The sequence below is a fragment of the Brachyhypopomus gauderio genome, unplaced genomic scaffold (genome assembly GCF_052324685.1).
Source record: "Brachyhypopomus gauderio isolate BG-103 unplaced genomic scaffold, BGAUD_0.2 sc137, whole genome shotgun sequence".
Lineage (NCBI taxonomy): Eukaryota > Metazoa > Chordata > Actinopteri > Gymnotiformes > Hypopomidae > Brachyhypopomus > Brachyhypopomus gauderio.
The window spans coordinates 187364-207386 of record NW_027506958.1 but is presented as its reverse complement, the minus strand read 5'-3'; the positions used below and the strand labels follow the sequence as shown (position 1 = coordinate 207386).

The 20023-nt window shown below is 41.9% G+C and overlaps 1 protein-coding gene across 4 annotated transcripts; it reads right to left on the bottom strand.

Moving 5' to 3' along the window:
* Positions 1-352: 352 nt before the first annotated feature.
* On the bottom strand, positions 353-19084 carry LOC143500203 (myeloid-associated differentiation marker homolog). 4 transcript variants are annotated; one of them, XM_076994221.1, is made up of 3 exons: positions 18930-19084; positions 16357-18103; positions 353-892 (listed from the first exon to the last, which is right to left on the bottom strand). In XM_076994221.1, the coding sequence occupies exon 2, from the start codon at positions 17939-17941 to the stop codon at positions 17060-17062; it is 882 nt and encodes a 293-aa protein (XP_076850336.1). In that variant the 5' UTR covers positions 17942-18103; positions 18930-19084; the 3' UTR covers positions 353-892; positions 16357-17059. The 4 variants fall into 4 exon arrangements, with proteins under 4 accessions (XP_076850336.1, XP_076850334.1, XP_076850333.1 ...); XM_076994220.1 differs by lacking the exon at positions 353-892 and adding an exon at positions 14660-14864 and having other exon boundaries at positions 16459-18103; XM_076994219.1 differs by lacking the exons at positions 353-892; positions 18930-19084 and adding an exon at positions 12298-14864 and having other exon boundaries at positions 16357-17063.
* Positions 19085-20023: the final 939 nt, after the last annotated feature.

Here is a 20023-nt window from a genome sequence, read left to right as displayed (position 1 = left end):
AGTCTCATTTTCTCATTGCATTGTTAATGAAGCATACTGTTATTAAGAAAGTTCTTATTAACAATTATATAAATCCTTGTAAGGTGGAGGTGGATGAATAATTTCCAAATAAAGTTTCCAAATAAATTATCACATTATCGCAGATATTTATGCTCCAAAAATTAATAATAATAATAATAATAATAACTTCCTATGACCAACACAGAAGTCATTATCACAACTGCCCAATGTCTTCTGTGTATATTTTTCTTCATCCATTGTATAAAATTCTTACATTTTCTCATAATTTCCCCCTGTTCTTTATTTCTTCTCACATCCTGTAACATCTCACTGGTGTAAAACTCTCCTCCATTCTTGTTCACCATCCCCTCTATGGTGTTCAGTAGCTTCTCTACCTGAACCCTGTTACTCCTGTACCCATCCTGCTGCTCATTCCAGTACTTATTATCAACAACATGAACACGACCTCCACATTGATCTACTAGGTCCTGTAGATCTCTGCTTTGCCTTACAAACTGTCCAATGGTCTGGCCATCTTCAAGTTGATCTCCATTTGTAAAAAGAACTATGGAATATTTAAGGACTTCTTCCCCAAATAGTTCTTCAATCTCTTTGATGATTCTTCCTTCTTGTGTGGTGTATCTACCAACTTTGAGAATGATGAGAATGGCATGTAGACCCAGGGTACATTTTCCAACACACTTTTCTATCTCATATTGGATCTGTGTGTTAGTGACACTTGTGTCAAAAAGTCCAGGTGCTTCAACAACTGTAAGTTGTCTCCTCTGGATGTTGATAGACTCAGATGTTTTATGTCCCAGGATGGTGTTTCTAGTGCTGGTAATGCCATCACCACTTCTTCCCACGAGTAAAATCCTCTGCTGGGAATGACCTATGTAATAAAAAAAAAGTTTTAAAAGTTAACTGGTTAAAAGTAGATGAGTGTACAGAAGATAAATTACACTTATTTCTCATATGGAACCTGGATCTGCTCAGAAAGATTTCTTTAACCCTTGGCCCAGGAAGAAGAACCAGGACCCCTCAGGTGCCAGGATGCCTAACAACAAACCCATAAATTGTCCTTCTGTGACGGGCAGGGTGAGCGAAATAAAATGGAAGCAATCACGCCAAGTCTCAGGGGAAAAGTGGTTTAATTGAAAAAGTGCGCAAACCAAGACCTGTGAACTGATCCAAATTAAGGATATAATAACCAGCGGTCAACTGGTACAAAGACATATCATTTATAGGCAAACAAATGACCCTCAGGTGAGACGGATCATGGGCTCCGCCCACCCGAGGGACGCACATAACTAGGGCTGCCATGATTAGTCGACTAGTCACGACTATGTCGACTACTAAAATAGTCTACGACTAATTTATTAGTCGATGCATCGTTTTTTTTCCTCTCCAAACTGCTGCGACAGTTTCCACTGCTGCATCTGCATTTCTGTCCTTGACGCACATGCGCAGTAGTGGAAACCGGGGTGGACAGTTGACGACATCCCAGGACGTTATACAGACAGGTTCTGGTATCGTGGCTACCCGGCTACGGAACTCAAAAGTGTGGGATCATTTTCCGTAGTCGGGTTCCGAAACGCGTGCAATATCTGCAAGGCAGAACTTGCCTTCCACGGCAGCACAACCGCGATGTACGAGCATGTACCTGAAGCATGTTGTGGCTAATTGTGACAACAATGATGAATAGGGACCGTCATCTCTGTAATCTAAATTGCTAGTTAGCTGCTAAAGTTACCATAAACAGAGCGTTAACTTAGTACTTACTTATCGCAGGGTTGCCAACTTTTCAAGATCACTTGGAGTGAGATTTGATCTTTTTTTTTGGGGGGGGGGGTATATAATACAAATTAAGTATTTGTATTATATATATTAAGTATCGCGATATAATACAAATTAAGTATTATATCGCGATTGATTGCCAGTGGTTGTCGCCAGAGCGAACTAGTAACTCAATCAATCAATCAAATTTTATTTATATAGCGCTTTTTACAACAGTTGTTGTCACAAAGCAGCTTTACAAGTGCCGAGTCCTAGCCCCCAGTGAGCAAGCCAAAGGCGACAGTGGCAAGGAAAAACTCCCTAGTTTTTTTGCATGAGGAAGAAACCTTGAGAGGAACCAAGACTCAGGGGGGGAGCCCATCCTCCTCTGGCCGACACCGGTCACCATGACAACAACAACAATATAGACAGAATGTAGACAGAATGTAAAAGATGCAATAATGTCCATTTAGACCGAAAAAGATGTAATAATGCCCATCATGGTGTAGGCATCCGGTTAGGCAGGAGGTGGCCGGCCAGGATGGATCGCTTGTCTCTCCTCATCTCATTATTTCTCAAGCAGGCGGGCAGCCATGTGGAGAAATGAAACAGGGAAAATTAGCTCTGTATGAGGACATATACAGGACAGGTAAAATTATAAACATTTCTGGAGTGTGGCAGCAACTCCGGCACTAAGTTAAATTATTACAGCCTAGCTAAAAAAAAAGGCAGAACCAGAAGGTAACATAGGCTTGGGGGCATTCTGAGACAATGGCATCCGTCCACTGCACTGTCAACAAACTTGAGTGACCACGAGCAGTGACAGGTCGACAACACCAGCGCCCCAGTCTACCATAAAACCCTTCGTCTATGAACCCCTGGATCTGTACCTTTATCTAAGGGGGATATTAATTATCAAACGCTAGACTAAATAAGTGGGTTTTCAACCTAGATTTAAAGATTGTGACTGTGTCAGAGTCCCGGACACATTTAGGAAGATTATTCCAAAGCTGGGGGGCCTTATAAGAAAAGGCTCTTCCCCCTGCTGTTACCTTGTTAATTTGTGGAACTAATAACAGACCAGCACCCTGTGATCTTAGCTGACGTGGGGGTTCATAGTAGGAAATAAGTTCCTGGAGGTATTCAGGAGCAAGCCCGTGTAGTACTTTATATGCTAATAATAGAATTTTAAAAACAATACGAAATTTAACTGGGAGCCAATGCAGGGCTGATAGGACTGGTCTAATATGCTGAAATTTTCTAGTTCTGGTCAGAACTCTAGCTGCGGCATTTTGAACTACTTGAAGTTTATTTAGATTCCTATTTGAACATCCTGACAGTAGTGAATTGCAGTAGTCTAGTCTAGAGCTAACAAAGGCGTGCACCAATTTTTCTGCATCATCCTGTGATAATGCATTTCTTAATTTGGCAATGTTGCGGAGATGTAGAAAAGCTATACTAGTAGTATTATCTATATATTTATCAAATGATAGGTCGGAGTCGAGTATGACGCCTAGGTTTTTGGCTACTGTGCCAGGTGTAATGGGATAGTCTGCAAGATTAAGCATTAAATTTGGAATTTTCTGTCTTGCGGCCTTAGGGCCCACAAGGAGAACTTCTGTTTTGTCCTCATTTAATTGTAGGAAGTTTAGAGACATCCAGCATTTAATATCTCTTACACAGGCCTCAATTTTTCCTAAACCGAGTTTGTCATCGGGTTTGGCTGATATGTAAATTTGAGTGTCATCCGCATAGCAGTGAAAATTGACACCATGTTTGTTTATAACTGTGCCCAATGGTAGCATATATAATGTAAATAATAGTGGTCCTAAGATGGAGCCTTGCGGGACCCCATATTTAACCATTGTACGTTTGGATGAAATATTATTGAGCTCTACAAACTGATAGCGATTTGTTAAGTAAGACTGAAACCATGAAAGGGCTGTGCCTGAGACTCTAACCCAGCGTTCTAACCTTTCTAGCAAGATCCTATGATCAATTGTGTCGAAAGCTGCACTAAGATCAAGAAGCAAGAACTCATTGAATCATAGATGTGGATCAGAGGTAAATAAACTAGATTTTTTTTCGGCGTGAGAAATCGGGTGTGTGAGCGTGTGAAGACGGTCAAATGCGTGTGTCTCACTCTCAATGCGTGAGAGTTGGCAACCCTGCTTATCGCTGTAGCTGTAAAAGTTAACATTAGTGATGGCGATTTGTTTCATTAGCCTTAGCACGCATTCGTGTATTTTCTGTAACGTCAGTGAGACCAAAACTTTATTTTTGTGAATAACTCCTTAGTTTCAGGTCCCTACCTAATTTGATTTAAATGTAGCGAAGTTTGATGCCAGAGACTAATGAAAGAAAGAAAAACCTAAAAAAATTCTTTATTAATGTAGGCCTATTTATTTTTGTGTTTTTTAAGGCAGTGCCTTATCCTTATTTTAATAATTGTTTGTTGCAACAAGCTGCATATTTCATTAAAGGTTTAATGAACTATGATCTTAATTGTTTTTATTTTTAGTTATAGCTGAAATCTAATGATGGTTATATAATAGCAGTTGCATTCTAGTGTATGTTTTATATTCAATTAACGTACAATCCGACTAGTCGACTAATCGTAAAAATTAATCGGTGATTAGTCGACTATTAAAATAATTGTTTGTGGCAGCCCTACACATAACGCAACAATTGACAGGACAGCTGCCGCTGTAGACGGGGGCGACCAGTAGGTGGCCCGCCATACCGTGACACGTACCGTGATGTCTTTTCATCTAACCTGACTTTCTAACCCCTCCACCCTCTAACATTTGGAACTGTGACCCTAAATTCAAGTGTTTAAATGTCGAGTTGGTACTTTGTGAGTCTGGTCTCTGAATAGAACTTCTAGGAATTAATCCTGGATCACCCAGCACCAGTAGCCCGGGCCTAAATCCACAATAAAGGGTGGGCCTGGATCATGGGAACTACAATCATAAATAATCATCCAACAGATGTTTCGTTGTTAACATGAATCTTGGTGGGTTAATAAATGTTTTCCTTCGTCAATGTTCTGATAAGCTTGCTCTGAATGATCATTATAATCTTGTTGGCATGTTTTTCTATCTCTGTACATCCCATAAACGTACACTTACACAGCAAAAACTGGAGTGTTACATTTTGAGGGTTAAACATTTCAGAGTTGATTTTCACTCCCAAAGAGTAATTTTAACATTGTTAGATTTAAATGTTGTTCAGTGTTGGAGTTATCTGACAGTGTTGATCAAATCAGTGTTAATCCATCTAAATAACTCCCGCAAAGACGTCATTAAACTCCGCCCACTCATTTCACCTCGGCTGGAGAAAGTCGGCGCCATTTTCCTCTTGGAGAAAGATGTACACGGTGAGTGTTATTTATTCAGTCTTATTGAAAAGTTTAATTTGATTATGTGAAATGCATTATGTACAATAAAACACCCTCGGATGTTATATACGTACAAAACCTTGATGCCAGGGACCGAATAACAAACGTGTTGAGGTGATTAGCACAGTTATTGCTAGCATACCTAACCTAGCTAAGTTAGCAAACTGATAGCGATAGCTAGCTAGCTAGCACTCCATAATTTGACAGTGAGGATTAAAATAAATGGTGGGCCGGTAACGCTGATTACGGCCCACAACTAATTAAAATAAATGAATAATTATATCAAAACAACACTTGTCTTTACACTAAGACCAACGTGTGTTTTTATACGCTAGGGTCTAGTGTTAGGGTCTTTCAGTTTTAAAAGGTGTAGCATTTATTGGCGCCAGAATGGAACAGCACCGCAGTTTGTGGAACGGAAAAACAATTGGTGAACGTCAATTTCTGAATTTTTTTTACCAACATTAAAAGGATAGTAATGTGATTTTGATAGCCTAAACTACTGTATCAAGGTGTATGTATTATTAAGCAAGGTTATGTGTGCGTTTCACAATTAATATATGTGTGTGTGTGTGTGTGTGTGTGTGTGTGTGTGTGTGTGTGTGTGTGTGTTTATTTTAGGTGCAGGTGTTTCTCCCCAGAGATGTAAAACAGTATTTCTGGACCTTTAGGGATCTTTTAGGTAGAAGCCCCCTGATGTTGTGGGGTGAGCGGGTCTTGAAGAGTCCCCATGAGAGGTGAGGGCTCCCCTTATGTTCGGGGACTAGTTGTGTTGACTAGTATGTACCAGTTCACTTCTGGTTATTGTATCCTTTATTTAGATTATGTCACGGGTTTTGCATTGGTTCACTTTATTCATTAAATCCTTCATTTTCAATGAGACTGGTGTGATCGTGTCTTTCTTTTACTTGCGCACCATTACTGGTCACATCTGAACTTAATTTCTACAATGGTTTTAATATTCAAAGTTCATATAGTGTTAGAGATGAAAGTTTGTACATTGTACCTTCTTTCACAATGTTGTAGTTCAACTTTGAAGGACCTCAACTGAATGGGAATATATTCTAATTTTAACATTTTAATAGTGTTAATAACTAAATATTTAGGGAGTGAAATTAACTACTGAAATAGTAAAAAAAATAAATAACTCAAAGAAAGTGTTACTTTAACTCTGTTTTGAGAGTTAACAAAGTAACTCTCACCAAGTGTTAAATGTTTTAACTATTTTGAAAGTGTTAATTTAACTCTGCAGAGTGTGGAGCTATATAAACCCTCAGAAAGTGTTAAAAGATTTCTAGATTTTCCCCCTATTTCTAGTAGCTTTCTGTATGTAACACGAGGCTAATTATATGGATGCATTAAATAAAGTAAAACTGCCCTTAAACAGCACAAACGTCAAGTCTTTTCTGTTGCAACCATATCGCTTGTAATCCATCTTTCACATTTTGATATGAATTGTAGGATTTATTTCAAACACATTAAATATGGTAGACTACTCACTGTTCATCGTTTCGTTTCCAAAATGATTTACTGGTGTAACTTGGACGTGTGTAAAACTCTCTCGCTCAAATGCAGGCGGCACAAACGCCCTTAATGCTGTTTCTGTGTTCCGCTCTTGGAGCAGCAGGGAGGGAGACGCAAACTGCGCCGCGAGTTTCGCTTTCGGTTATGTATTTACGTTTGTTTTTTCTCGCTCGCTCGCTTGCTCGCGCACTCCCTCTGTCTTTCTGTAGGCCTATCTCTCTGTTATACAGCGGGCCAATTTTTACCTTTTTATTTTTACAATTCATGGGTACATTACCTGGGCAGACTTGAACCGTGTACCAGTCTTTATCAGTCTCCATTTAGACATGAAAACAAAAGGGCTGGCCAGTCTATCTGAATAATGAAAAAGACTAAACTGATTTTGCTGATGTCTGCTAATCAACAGCGACATATAGTGGTAAAAAATTGTAGTGCAGATCGTGTAAAACCATTTTGTTACTAAATTGATTGTGATTGGTTGGGTGAAATGGCTGCTTTTCTCTTGTTTGTATGTGTGTGTGTGTGTGTGTGTGTATATATATATATATATATATATATATATATATATATATTTATATACATACACGTGTGTGTGTGTCATGGTACGGTATATATATATATATATATATATATATATATATATATATATATATATATATATACAGGCACCCCCCCTTACTGTCTGACCCTTGTACAGTGGCACGGAGACTGTTACGTCAAACGCTAGGTTTATACATGATGCGTTAGTAATTCGCCAACTCCTGGCGATCGATCGTCAACCACCCCCCCCCCCCCCCCCCCCCCCCCCCCCGCCGCCGCCGCTTAACAATTTAGAATCGCTACACCGCCACACCAAAAACGACCCCCCACTTAATTTTTTAGGACTACACCACTGGATCCCCTCCACTTGATGGTCGTTTGTCCGTCTATATCAGAGGCCGTTATATATGGTCTATATATGTCGTGCCTTTGTACCAGTTGACTGATGGTTATTATATCCTTAATCTGGATAGCGTCACAAGTTTTAGTTTGCGCACATTACTCATTAAATCCTCCTCCCACCCCCCCTCCTCCATCCATTATATGCTTGAAATGATTACATGGGGCCTTTGTGAAATAAAACGGCAGCCATACCCAGACTGATGGGTCTCAGATTTAGATTTAATGTTGCCATACAGTGGAATCACTATTCCCTTGTATTGCTCACGTAAATTGTCATAGTGGCCACTAAAATATTTAAAGAAACATGACACTTAAAATGGTTTTACATAAATCTACAGACGTTTGCCTACATTAAGGATTATGTAGACTCACTGTTGTACTTCAAATTAAATTTATATTTAAGCTGTTTCCTAGCAGAATAATTTTAGCATCTCCAAAAATCAAGCTTAGGATTTGGGTGTTGGTTAGGCAGAGATCAAAAGAGTACATTTAATTAAAAAGCAAAACAGTCATTTGTATATTTTAGTTTACACCACAGCTAAAATCCTAAACCAGGAAAACAACCTCTCCCATCACCTTGAAAAACAAGACCAAATTTATTAAGCCTTTTTTTAAAGCTAGGAACCAGGTCACGAACCAGAAGTGCTTTAACAAGTGCTCGAGCATTTTATTTAAGGAACCATGACAACCAAGAACTCAGCAGCCCATAATAAGACAGCATTATAGACTTAGTTCTTGACAGTCCACCCAAACTGGTTAGTAGGCATTTTGGATCCACCATGGTATGAAGAGCCAGGCAAGTCCTGAGTGAAACTGTAGCTGGATGAACCTTGAGAAGCACTGTATACACTGGAGGAGCCCTGCATTTGGGTCTGGGCAGTCTGACCATGGCTAGAGGGCTGCCATGTACCAGCACCCTGGGAATACACAGGTCCATAATGGCTGCTGCTTTTTTGAGGTACGTCCTTGCTTGACAGCTGGGTGATTGAGCTCAACCCAGCACTCTGCGTTTTGTTCTGCTGGACACTTGTATCCTGGGTAGGCAGGGGTCCATAGTAGCTGCTGCCTTTTTTTGCAGATCACTGGCATAAGGCTGGATGTCGGTAGTGACGCCAGTACCGGCACTCTGCTTCTGGGACTGGGTAGATGGCAGACTAGATGTTTGCCATGTACTCACAACCTGAGGATAAAAGACACTGCCATGATTTTGTGCAGAGTCACTGGCAGATACAAAGCCAGAACCTGCACTGGAACCCTGAATCTGGGCCACAGCAGTCTGTAGAACAGGGTTGTGACCCATAGGCTGCCATTTGCCCTCACCCTTGGCAGATGGAGATCCATAGTAGCTGCTAATTTTTTGTGCTGAACCACCGACATATGGCTGGTCTGAGATCACACTGGAACCATCCATCTGGGACAGGCCAGTCTTCAATGCAGGCTGCTGGCTCCATGTTGGGCCTGTGATTGCACTCCAAGAAGGAAGAACTTCATACGAGGTACTGCTATGTGCAGCATCCTTGGAAGATGTACCAGAGCTCACACTGGAAACCCAGGTCTGGACAGATGGCACACTAGATGCTCCATACGAGGTAGTGCTACTTTGCGCCGTATCCCTGGCTGATTGCTGGCGGCTACAAGAACTCACACTGGAGTCCGGCGTCTGGGAGTGAGCAGTCTGATCATGGCTAGAGGGCAGCTGTACACTCGCACCCTGGGAATAGCCGCTGCTTTTCTGTGGCACATCCATGCCAAACTGCTGGCTGGTTGTGGTCAGAGCACCACGGTGGTGCTGCACTGGGGACGTCTTGCTCACCATCTGCCATGTACTTTCACCCTGAGGATGGACCCAGTAGGCAGTGCTGCCTTGTGCTGAATCACTGGCAAACTGTTGGCTGGCAGAGGTCAAACCAGAACTCACACTGGAACCCTGCATGTGGGTCTGTGCTGTCTGGAGAGCAACATAGGGGCGGCTACTAGGCTGCCATTTACTAGAACCCTGGGCAGGGTGAGGTCCAGAAGTGTCAGTTTGTGGCAGGTCACTGGCATGTGGCTGGATGTTGGGGGTCAAACCAGCACTAGCACTCTGCTTCTGGGACTGGGCAGACGGCATGTTAGATGTTTTCCATGTACTTACAACCCAAGGAGGAGGAGCCCCGTGTGAGGTGCTACTGCCTTGTTGTGCAGCATCCATTGCAGATTGCTGGTTGCCACAAGAACTCACACTGGAGCCCAGCGTCTGGGACCGAGCAGGCTGATCATGGCTAGAGGACTGCCGGGTGCTCACGTACTGGGAATATGAAGATGCAGGATAGCCACTACTGCTTGTTTGAGGAGCATCCCTGCCAGACTGCTGGCTGACAGAAGGTTCACCAGCACTAGAGCTCTGGGACTGGGATTGGGCATGCTGCACGTTAGATGTCCACCATGTGCTTGCACTCTGAGAAGGAAGCCCTCCACTTGAGGGGCTGCTACTTCCTAATGCATGACCACTGGTAGAAGCAAGAGCAGAACTCGCACTGGAGCCTTGAAGAGCCAAAGCTAATGTTTCCAGGAGACTTGGGTTTTGGCCCACTGGTTGTGAGGCAGGCCACCTGGAACTCGTATACTGGCCAGCATAGCTACTTTGAGAAGATGAAGACAACACATCTCCAGTCTTGGTTTGAGACGCATGCTTACCAACTAGCCTGGTCTGTGAAGGATTAAGTTGTGGGTAGTTTTGAGGTTGAAGAGGGGAAGGAACATAACTAGATGGTTGGGGCTTCTTTGACAGGCCCGATGACTGAGGCACATAACCACCCTGATAGGTATGAGTAGACTGGACATGTGTAGTCTGCACCCTTGAACCAGTGGACCACCTGGGGAAATCCCCAGCACTGGATCCAGCTGCTATGCTGCCAGAAGACCCCCGACGCCTCACACCTTGCTGAAAAAAGCTACTGGATATCTGAGGGGTGCCAAGGACACTCGTGGAGCTGTGCCCCTGAAACAGAGCTTGAACATTACTAGAGGAACCCTGCAACTGGGTTTGGGATACAAATCCAGGAAACGGCTGGTCAGTTTGGGGCACAGACTGGTGATATGCAGTAGACCCACTTGCGGTCTGAGCTTCTAAAGAAGCCATTTGAGTGCCAGAAACACAACTTGACAGAGTCCGGCTGGATTCTAGCACTTGCTGAGGGAACGGAGGAGTACGTTTCATGGACACAACACTAGAAGAGGATCTCTTCATCTTGGTCTGGTAGGGAAGTTTAGCCATTGCATTCCACACTTAAAGGGGATGGAACGAAGTAAAAGAAGATTGTTAGTAGCTTTGAACACATGCACAAGGCTTTAAAGTCTGTGGTCCAGTATGGCCAGTGTCTCACCTCCCAGCCCCTCTGTATCCCTCAACAGAAATACAGCACTGAGAAGTAACCATAGCCTACAAGACAAGAATGTTTACACATGGAAGCAACCCAATGGTTTAAGTATATACACTGGCAAACCACAAAATATTAGTACCTTCTGTTCCACCACATCATGCCACTGGATTTTAAACCACAGCACCACTTCTTTCTGTGAGCAGCACACACAGACACAACTTACTCACCCACCTGCATACCATTTAAGCCTCTCATTAAAGGTAGCTGATGACAATCACCTGTTCAGATTATTTTCAGCAGTTGCGTCACCAACTATTTGAACCAATGAGTGACTAACACCCCCCCTACCCAAAGAAAAAAATACAGTAAGTGATGGTGAGCAAACAGTAATGCTATGTTTTTACAATACTTTTCTTTTACAGGCCTTAATGTCCCATTCGGTTTTGATTTGTTTGCCTGTCACATAGTTGGATTTGGCATCGTTCTATTTTTCTTTCTTTTACAGGAGCTGTAGAGTCATGGCCTTGAGATGGACAGAAAGGCTGTTAAATTGGATTGAGCTCCCATATGCCAAGATTTTTTGGTTTATGGTACAAAACAGGAAGGATTTCTTTACTAGCTTCAAGAGACCTTAACCACATTAAAAAGTAAATCATTAGTTGTATTTTATTACAAATGCAAATCATGTGATAGTTTAAAGTCAATGAATTGCCCACGTACACAGTCATATATTTGAATAAAATGTTTTGTGGATGGTAATATAAAGTACATAGAACTGCGCAAATTTGTGGTAAAGCTCAAAAGCTAATCTGTGTTTTGATTATTTTTAAGATAAGGGTATTTTGATCACAACACTGATCTTCTTGATTCATGATGCACTAATGAAGGTCTGCTCATCCTCTATTACAACAACTGCTAAAGCCCCTGAAAATCCAACAATGTTATAATTAGGCTTTGTGCAATGTAATGTCCTTTGAATAATAGAGTAATTTGTAATGGGTTTCCTGGTTCTTGAGGAGTAAAAGTCATAGGGGAAGGCAGCAGAGTACCGAGGATAATTTCTGCTGTTCTTACTGTCTGCTGCAGTGTGTTCCTGTGGCTGCTCTGAACCAGACCATGACAGACGTGCACAGATTCTATGACTGCATTATAGAACTGACTCAACAGCTCATACGTCCTCAGTTGTTGCAATTGATACAGGTGTTGGTCATAAAATTAGAATATCATGAAAAAGTTGATTTATTTCAAAGAGTGAAACTTGTATATTAAACTCATTCATTACACACAGACTGGTATATTTCAAGTGTTTATTTATTTGAATTTGATGATTATAACTGATAACTAATGAAAACCCCTCAGAAATTTAGAATATTTAGGCAGTACACACTAGATTTCAATGAAGTATGTCCTTTCAGTAGGCGACTGGGCAGTATGCATACAACCTCAGACATACTACGTCTGCCATTTTACCTACATGATATAACATATGATGTCACATGATCATAGTTAAATACTCCGGTTGAATCATGGGATAGGACAGCGTGCTGCAATCACATGCTTCAAAATGGCTCCCGATTCAGTAAGCCATCTGGGTACTTTTCCCTTACTGTTTAGTGCATACTATGTATTTGGACATACTACCCTTTATCACATACTGGTTTGGCCTACTGTATAGGAGGAAAGTGCAGCATTTCGATGAAGCCTCATAGAGCCAGACCAATAAATGAGATCAACCTACATGTTTAACTTTTACAAATAATTTACATAGTCTCTATCACATCTGAAGATAGTTTGTTGAAATATGTATGTATGTTGGAATGAATTTTAAATTGCAAAAATGAAAAAGAATGAAAAAATAATTCAATTCTTAGCAGTACCGCTTCTGTCCACTGGATGGCGGCAGCCCACAGATTGAAAATCAGGTATTATTGACATATAGTAGTTTGCCTACCACATTAAATATTTTATTATTGAATACTTTACATTTTCTAGAGATTATTGTATGAGGTGTAGACATCGTAATCAAGATCAGAAATAAAGTGCTTATATTGTTCTTGGCATTACTATCTTTTCAATGGTGTGACTAGACTAGTTCCAGTGGCCTGCTGGATGGGCTTACTAGTTTTTTAAATGATAAAGTGTCAGTATTACCCTCAAGTAATTTTTGTGTGCACACTTGAAGCAAAGTTCTATTTTTTTCTGACTAAGCTAGCTATGGTACTGTTTGTATTTTTTAAATTATTTTAAAGTGTTATAAAAATAATTCAAAGTGTAATTCAAAGAGAAGTGACTACTGTTACAGTATGTACACTGTCACTGAAAGTACACTGACAGTAATTATAGAGTATTTAACAGTATTAGAGTATTTAATGGCTACATGTACCATATAGCAAATATGTGCTCTCCTCAAACTTATTTTCATTTAACTGATTCATACAAGTGTAATACCAATAAAAATGCTACATGAAAATCACAAATTCTGGTAAATTCAGACTCTGTAGGTGAGGTGCATGTCCAGGGCCGGAGTGGGACACTTTTTCAGCCCGGGAGTTTTATGACCAAATCCGGCCCAAAATTATTTTTCCCTCCCAATCGGCCCAAACTGGAGATTAACATGAACCGGCCCATCGGGAATCCTCCCGAATCTCCCGATTAGCCACTCCGGCTTTGTGCATGTCCCACGCTGGCCCAGAAGCCATCTGCTCAGTTCTGATGTGTGTCGTGATGAAGAGACATTAAATTGTATTGTATCCTATTGAGAGTGTAGCTGAGATTGTGTGGCTGAGTGTGGCTAATCTGTACTGCTGGTCATCATCATTCGAGATGTATAAACAGCATGTACAAAAGAAGTAAAGTAAGAAGTTGAGGGCGGTTAATACAGTTACCACTACTTCCTGTCCCCAAGGACAGAGTCCCATGACCTCCGGGCAGGGCCCGGGTGGATTGATTGGGCTCGGATAGTGGCTGTTGAGTTTGAACACAGGCCAGGTGATCGCGGCACTCAGGTACATCAGAGACACGCACACATATACACTTTTCACACACGTCAGGTCTCTTTGGTTACAAAACAAGCGTCTCAGGATCCTGGCCATTGACCAGATGAAGCAGATGCAATAGACAGCCATGCACCACTGCACTGCTGCCTGGTCTGCGTACAACACTGGGTTGCTGATGAAGAAGAGGATGAAGCCTGCAACAAAGGTTTGGCACACCTTCAATATGCCCCGTGTGGTGGCCATGTAGCAGGTCGGCTGCGCCCTTGCAATCTGTACCTCAGCCACGTACATCAGCGTGGTCACACACGAGAAGAACTCGGCCGCTGCACGGTGGTTGTGCACGTCGTAGTTCTGATGGCCCTTCAGGAAGTTGGAGGGGAAGATGATGGAGGTGGAGAGACAGAGCAACGCCGCATAGCTGAAGAAGGTGGCGGAAACGTTGTCCCAGAATTCATGATTGAATCCTTCCATATTGCAAATGTTCATATTCACATTAAATATCTGCAACAGTGAGATGAGAAGTGTGCCGGCGAGGCTGAAGGCCCAACAAAACATACACCATGCTCCTAAACCTCCACCCAGGCCTCCGACATGTGTAACCAGGCCAAGCACCACACAAGAGGAGACCACAGCGCCCAGGCGCACCCAGTGATGAAAGGCCATGATCGGATGGTGAAAGAACCACAGAGCAGCTCCTACAACCCCAAACTGATATCACGGATAACTGATCAGTTGATGTTAGTTTGACACCACTGATTACTTCTCCTTCACCAGCTGAACGACAGGAGATCTTCCTGCAGATCTTGAGGGCAGATGGAAAAACTGTCTGCCAGGGCTGGGCAGGATATGAATGGGTCTTTCACGCTGTTAAAAGAAACAAAGCACATCTGGGTCTTAACTGCAACAAATATTTTAATGTACAAAAACATGCTACATTACATATTGGGAACAGGTATTGTGACCGGAGGGTCGTGGGTTCAATTCCCAGGCATTACGGCATAACTGAGGTGCCCTTGAACAAGTCACTTAACCCCAAACGCTCCAACTGCTAGGGCTCCCCACCGCTCTAGGAACGTGTGTACAGGAGCCATCACTTGTGTGTGTGCGTGTTCTCACCACGCAAATGAATAAACGCAGAGGACTAATTCCGACTGAAGTGAAAATCACAATTGGCAATACGGCATCTTAATGAACAGAAACTCTGATATACTTCCTCCTTTTATGTTCTGAATTCCGATGAAAGTTTATGTAACTTGTAACATCCATGCTAGGTCATTGTACCACTGTTTTAACTGCTCTCCCAAAGAACTTAATTTCACACCTACAGCAAGTTCAGAACGCTGCAGCAAGGGTCCTGACCCATTCAGGGAGAGAATCAAAACCTTCCTGTTTAGATTTGCAGGAAGCTAGTTAGGAAGCTTCAATGGTTTATTGTTTTATCATATTTTACTTAATTACATTGTTTTTCTTCTATTTTAATAGTTATGCCATTTTATTGTTTTCTTCTAATTTTACTATGTAGCCTAAAGCATTTTGAGTTGCACGTATGTTGGAAAGGTGCCATACATATAAATATATAAGGAAGCACAAAGTCCTTTGTAAAGTAGTGTGAAACGTGGTTGTTGCACACTCAGTGGGGCGGACACACTCGCTGAGGAGAACAGTTTATATCAAAATGGATTCGCGTTTAACTTCGACAACTTCACATAAGTTGTGAAAAGACACGGAAAACACGAGAACGACGAGCGAACAAACAGTACCAAAAAGACAACAAGACAGAGGGACCAGCTAACAGAGACTTTACTACACGGTTAAACGTGGAAACGTGCTAGAACAAACGAACGTACATCAACGGGCATAAACAAACAAACAAGACAAACTATGAACCAAGTATACACTCAAGAGCATAGAACCAAACTAACTCTCACACAACTGTATAAATAAACCCAACACGACTTCCAAATAACACAATATGCGCAAACGCTCAATAAACACACTTCGCACATTAACTAAACAGACCGAACACAAAGCAACATAAATACACGAGCTAACGACAAACCAAACGAGACACAGCTAAAATAAATTACGTTAACAAATAGACAACAGAAACACCGACACGTGGAGGGGCGGAGAAACCGTGACACAGTACAGCAGCTAAGTTTCGCTTTCACAGAATTGAAAGTTATAATAGTTACATTTAAAAATTAAAATAACGTATGATTTAACAATCCAAGCAATCGCCCATGCATTTATTGTACAAATACCACAATAATGGATTTTACGTGTCTTTAATCCAAAACAAATCCATTGCAACGTGAGAGCAGAAACACAGGATTTAATGAAAATATTCACTCACTCCTTCAGTTTCTCTTCAGGACTCCTACAGCAAAATTCATTCCATTTACAATGTTTAACTGGTATTTTCTACTTAAAGCCATGGAAATAAAATGATACTCACTTTAGATCCAGAATAGCACTGAACAGAGGTTTGACAGCATAGCTAAAATGCTTATGGTGACTAAAGATAGTCCCTCCTTCTTCTTCAGAGGACACTCCCATAATTATTCATCTAAATCAACTGGTCTTCTTCACCCAGTGTACATAACTGTAATCTTGGTACATCTTTCTTTGCGCTTTGGCATCAGGAAATGCAAAATATCACCACTCCAAATATGTGAGAATAGTTATTTATTCACATAATACTGTAGCAAACAACTTTAAGCTCACGTGTAATGAGTGATGACTGAATTTAGTGAGAATGTATAAAACATACACAAGCACTGAACACTGAAAATCTGCTTGCCATGGTTCCAATACGTTCATTTTGGAATACCGTGCTCAATAAAAACTGAATTAAAATACATCAAATACTATAATACAACATGCATCTTGTGCAAAATAGTACATGAAGTTCAGATATACAGGTTTCACATCTAAGCAGCCCAAAGAAACGGCAAACACCTCATATCTCAGTTCAGCAGTATGTGGGTCTTTCACAGAGGCAACAGTGGTAGACACAAACCAGCAGAAGAAACACACTGAACTTGATGCCCAGTCTTTCACGACGTGCTTACAAACACCAGTCGGGCAGAGTACGTCAGGTCTGCCAGGTAGAGCAGGAAGTTGACGGCGGTCAGCACAGCGATGGCGACCAGTTTATTCCATGCACAAGATCCACTAGAGATGCGGCAAGAGTCCGGACTGGTCCTGGAGTAACGGCTGTCGAACTGGTACACTGGCCAGATAATCGTAGCAGTGAGGTACATCGCGACGGCCAATAGGGCATAGACGGACAGGAAACGGGCAAACGGGAAAGGAAGGAACCCGGTACACTCGCCGACGCACAGAACCACAATGGCTGCTGATACGATAAAGCAAATACAGTAGACAGCCATGCACCATTTCAGTGCGTCGTAATGTGCGTAGGATATGGGCTCGCTGATGAAGACGAAGATGATGCTGGCCACGAAGGTCTCGCACACCTTGAGCAAGCCAGGCACCGTAGCCATGTAGCCCGCTACTTCGCCGGGGCGCGCCCGGGTCAAGCTCACCTCCACGGCATACGCGATGGTGGCCAGGCAGGAGAAGACGGTGCTGGCGATCCTATAACTGCGGGCCTCGCCGTAGACATTGGTGTCTTTGAGGAAATGGAGGGGGAAGATGATGGAGGCACAGAGGCAGAAAAGAGCTGCGTAGCAGGCGAACGTGATTGGGAAGTTGGTCCAGGACACGGGCATCCGCGTCTGCAGACCCAGGAGCTCCACCAGCACCACCAACAGGGTGCCGGCGAAGCTGAACACCCAGCAGAACATGCACCAGTCGTACATGCCCCCGCTCAGGCCCGCTCCGTGTGCGGCCAAGCTGAACGCCACACATGCGAACACCAGGGCTACCAAACGAGCCCACAGTAGGCGGGATGGGGCCAGGACTACCAAGGCCATGATGTCAGTTTAATCCAAGAAGTGTGGATGCTTGAGGTGTGTTCTGCAGTTCTGGTTATAAAAAAAACAAAACAAAAAAAAAACAGATCTTTTTGTTGTACAAGTGGAAATTCTGGAAATTTCTCTAGGAGGCTGACTCTTCTGTTCTGTGTTCAGGAAAACCTGCAAGTATGAAGAGACAAAAAGTTAAGATTCTGGTGTTTTGAATTAAACGCAGCGCGCGTTTGCGTAGTTTTCGTATTTGGACGAGCACAGACATAACAGGAGAGGCGTGCGCGCCCCCGTCACTCAGCTTCCATTCAGATTACAAATGCAACTTACATCTATTACATATTGCACTTCGTATCTCGCTCTCGTTTATTACGAACATTTCATTCGCACACATTATCTTTCTCTCGCAGATTTAACTTGGATTCATGTAGATATGAAACTAATTGAGGGTATGGGGAAGCTAACGGATGTGGTACATAGGTGTGGCTGGCGTAACTTCACAACATGGTCGACATAAAACCGAAACGCGGTGGTTAATGAGGTTACTGCAGGGGCATTAAATGTATGTTTGTTCGAATTTTCAGCCCGAAAAGTTTATTTCGCCTGAAATTTGCGAAATAGCGCGTTTGCGTCTCATGGTGGGCGGAGAGAAGACAATTTTAAGTCATTTCCAGCTAAGGAACAGAGTTTAATTAACACTAATTTAGGTTTAATTTTAAAAAGTCAGCAATTGAGAGAGTAACTTAGTGTAAATATCCGTTATGTGAGATAATGTTACTCCGAAATATTTTAAACGATCCATAAGGCCGATTCAAATGAGTTTATAAGCTACATTCAAACAGATATTTTTTTCTTTCCAAGCAAGATGTGTTGAGTGATCTTCCTGAGCGAAACATTTCGCTTAACTTTAAGACACGCTGCAACAGTCTGGGCCCATAATCCAGTAATGTTATCCTGATGAAGGTTACTTTGACATAAAGCTCAATAAACGGCCTACCTTTTCGAAGAATTTCACTCCGCTATTTGTCTTTTTCTAATAATGAAAAGGTATGCGAAGCTCCCAGATGCTTTGTTCCGTCTCTGAACTCGCTCCTCCACGCCCAGTTTTGACCAAATTAGGTCCTAAACCGCGCTCTCCTCTTGAAACGTAAGCCGAGGATCAGACGGGGTTGGTTAGCCTTGTAAATCCTAATATTGTTAATATAGTCTAGATAATTTAACCAACTGCGCAGCACAAATTCTAGGAAGACCAAGAATACTCTGTTTTTCTGTTGCGGCAGTTTCATACATACGACTATGGTTATCTTATGTATTGGACTGTTTGACCGCTAGTTATTATTTAACGCTAATGTCCCCAAGTTTTATCATAAGGAAACGACCACTGTAAAAAAAACCTTTACAGGAAAAAGTGACGTTAGGGCAAGCCAAATTATGTTGAGATACAATTTGTTTTTGAAAATATGTGATTTTCTGATTTGATACAATTACTATGATCCTACTACATTTCTTTTGAATAGCTGGTTCCATAGGCAGAGAGTGAGTAATAGTAACAGATTTACACGGCTCCTGTTTCACAGCACTGGGCACTCACTCTTATTGAGATATCTCTACATTTATCAGAATGAGATGTGCTCCCTAGGAACTGAACCCATGACCTTTGTATTAGTGACACCATCCACTTTTTGATGTTGTTGTGATACCATGCTGTAGACTATATATCATTCAAATTGACTATATATCATTCAAATTGTCATCTCTTAACTAACATCTGAAGTGTATAGTATCCCCTAATATAGTTGCTACTTGTTGAAGACTCACATCACATCATTTTCCAACTGTCAAAATACAAGTCAGTATTTGGAGGGTTGGGGGGAGGGTCACTATTCTACTTTTAGAAACCTCTCCTGGGCCTGAATACTTTGTTTTTTTCTCTGCATCAAATCTTGAACAACACGATCTTAGTTTTTCAACCATATATTTTAATGTGGATATAGCTTTACAGGTAACTTTAAGTTCAGATTAAAGGAGCACGCCAGTCACTTTAAACTAGCATTGTAGCCTGTTAGCATACTATCTCTGAAGCTTAAATAG